This window comes from Habropoda laboriosa, unplaced genomic scaffold, assembly GCF_001263275.1.
Source record: "Habropoda laboriosa isolate 0110345459 unplaced genomic scaffold, ASM126327v1 scaffold212, whole genome shotgun sequence".
NCBI lineage: Eukaryota > Metazoa > Arthropoda > Insecta > Hymenoptera > Apidae > Habropoda > Habropoda laboriosa.
The window spans coordinates 4,311,169-4,313,541 of NW_017100509.1; the positions used below are offsets into that span (position 1 = coordinate 4,311,169).

At 26.9% G+C, this 2,373-nt stretch overlaps 1 protein-coding gene across 1 annotated transcript; it reads left to right on the top strand.

Moving 5' to 3' along the window:
• The first annotated feature begins 1,279 nt into the window (after window positions 1–1,279).
• On the top strand, window positions 1,280–2,329 carry LOC108576256 (protein canopy homolog 3). The gene is made up of 5 exons (XM_017939214.1): window positions 1,280–1,445; window positions 1,520–1,646; window positions 1,737–1,871; window positions 1,945–2,109; window positions 2,179–2,329. The coding sequence occupies exons 1-5, from the start codon at window positions 1,340–1,342 to the stop codon at window positions 2,327–2,329; spliced, it is 684 nt and encodes a 227-aa protein (XP_017794703.1). The 5' UTR covers window positions 1,280–1,339.
• Window positions 2,330–2,373: the final 44 nt, after the last annotated feature.

The following is a 2,373-nucleotide window of genomic DNA, read 5'->3' on the forward strand; positions in this document are numbered from 1 at the left end:
ATAACTTTTACTTAAAAGATCAATATGTAGATAATTTTTCCAAAGTGAAAAAATAATATCTGATTTTTACAATGTACATCTTTCAAATTCAAACTTTTGTTTTGATAATTCTGATGAGATTCTATAGCTCTAAATAATAATTAAGTTAAATAGAAATGATTGAAGAATGAGTGAATATTATTTTTGGAAAACTTAGAAAACACATTATTGTTATTTATAAGTTGAAAAAAGGGAATAGTATTATACAGAGTGATGCAAAAATAACGCAATCCAAATTTTAAAATTCGTATAAAAGGACTTAACGAAAAAACGTCATAGGTAATCATTTGTTAAATTTTACTTTAACAAATGTTCCAAATATTTTTCATTCACCTCTAAATATTTATTTATTCCTTACTGAATATTTTCTCAAACTTGTGACAATAATTGTATTTGCTACATGTGCAAGTTTAAAGTTTCGTAAAGAAAAACAAGGTAAAATGTTTGAAAAGGAAACATGAATGAATTTAACAGACATGTGAAGAGAGAGAAACGACAAAACACAGAAGGAATCAAAATTTTTATGAATTTATCCAATGGCCTAGTGGTAGTATCACATTGGTAGATAATTGCGTAGAAGTTAATTGTCAACTGTACCTCTTGAATTATGCATGATTAGTAAAAATTTGTATATCGTTCCATTCGAAAAAAGGAGGGAAGGTGCCTGTACTTTTCTAGAGGGAATGTAGAAATAGTATTCCACTTCAAAATACACCATTTATTTTTCAAGAACTCAAGATAAAATATAATATTTGCTTCACATAATTTACCTTTGTTTTACTTTAATATTTTTAATATTACATAATTCTTTAATGTTGTTAGAATAAATATCTTTAAAATATACTCTACTCTCATTGGATATATTTAAAAATGTCGCCCATATCAACGAATAGAGTGCTAAGATAACCAAATTGAATCGTTTTATATAAATTTTTATATTTACTTGTTTGATTAAAGGAGATTAATACACAGTTTTGCCATTTGATAGGTTCATACGACAACGTGAAAAGTAACAAAACTAATGATTAAAATTTTGTATGATAATGTCTTTCATATTTACCGTATAATTCCTAGTGCAGATGCGATAACCGACAAGATAAAGTTACGAATGTAGTTGACATATTCGGTGGTTTCATTTACATTACATGAAATTTTTAGATGCGTTTGCAATAATGTTAGTAAGAAAAAATTATAGATATGGTTAGATTTCAACTAGAAGCATCATAAGTACAAATAATTCTAATAATTCCGTAATCATATAGTGTCTTTAAATGATTATATATAATTTTGTGATTTTACGATGTACGTTTTAACGCAAATACTTTTAACGTATTTATTACTGCTGAATTTTGTAACCGGTGGTCCAGAAGAAGAACAAGGCGTTAAATATGCAAGTAAATGCGAAGGTAATTACTCATGTGCATACAGTGTAAATTAATAATCCTATAGTCAACATACCTATACCATTATTTTGTTGTAGTTTGCAAAGTTGTTGCCACCGAATTAGAGGCTAAATTAGACGAGACCGGCAAAACGCATGATGTATTGGAAATTGGGTATTCTGTGGATGATGTTTCGCCTAAAAGAAAGAAGGAATATAAGAAATCGTAAATTTCAAATATATTTAAGAAACAAGCAATATATAATAAATTTGAAACTACAATAATCTATGTAAAATTTGTTTTTATCGTTTTTAGAGAATTGCGTTTAGTAGAAAGTATGGAGGGTCTTTGTGAGCGAATATTAGAATATAATATTCACAAGGAACGAACAGATAGTACAAGGTTTGCTAAAGGAATGAGCCAAACATTTAAAGCACTCCATGGACTTAAGTAAGACATTTCTAGATAAAAAATCCTAATCTACATTAATATTAAAAACTATTATAATTCTGTATTTATATAGAGATAGAGGTGTAAAAGTTGAATTAGGAATTCCATATGAATTATGGGACAGACCATCTGTTGAAATTACAACTTTAAAATCACAATGTGAAAATTTGCTTGAAAATCATGAATCTGATATTGAAGAATGGTATCATAACTATCAAGGAAAAGTTCCTTTAATTAGGTATTGCCTGGTTTTTCTAATTACTTATGATTTATGACTATGTTTTATTAATTGAGTTTATTTCAATAGATATTTGTGCTCAGAAAGAGCATTGAAAGAAGATGATGACACGTGTCTTAAAGAAAAAGGTGAAACTAACAGTGAAATAAAGGAGAAAAAAAAGAAAAAACAGGATGTAAATGTAAAAAATGAGGAAAAAGATATAAAACAAGAATTATAAACTATGAAAAATCAATTTATAAAATTAAATAAAAATTCTCTCTA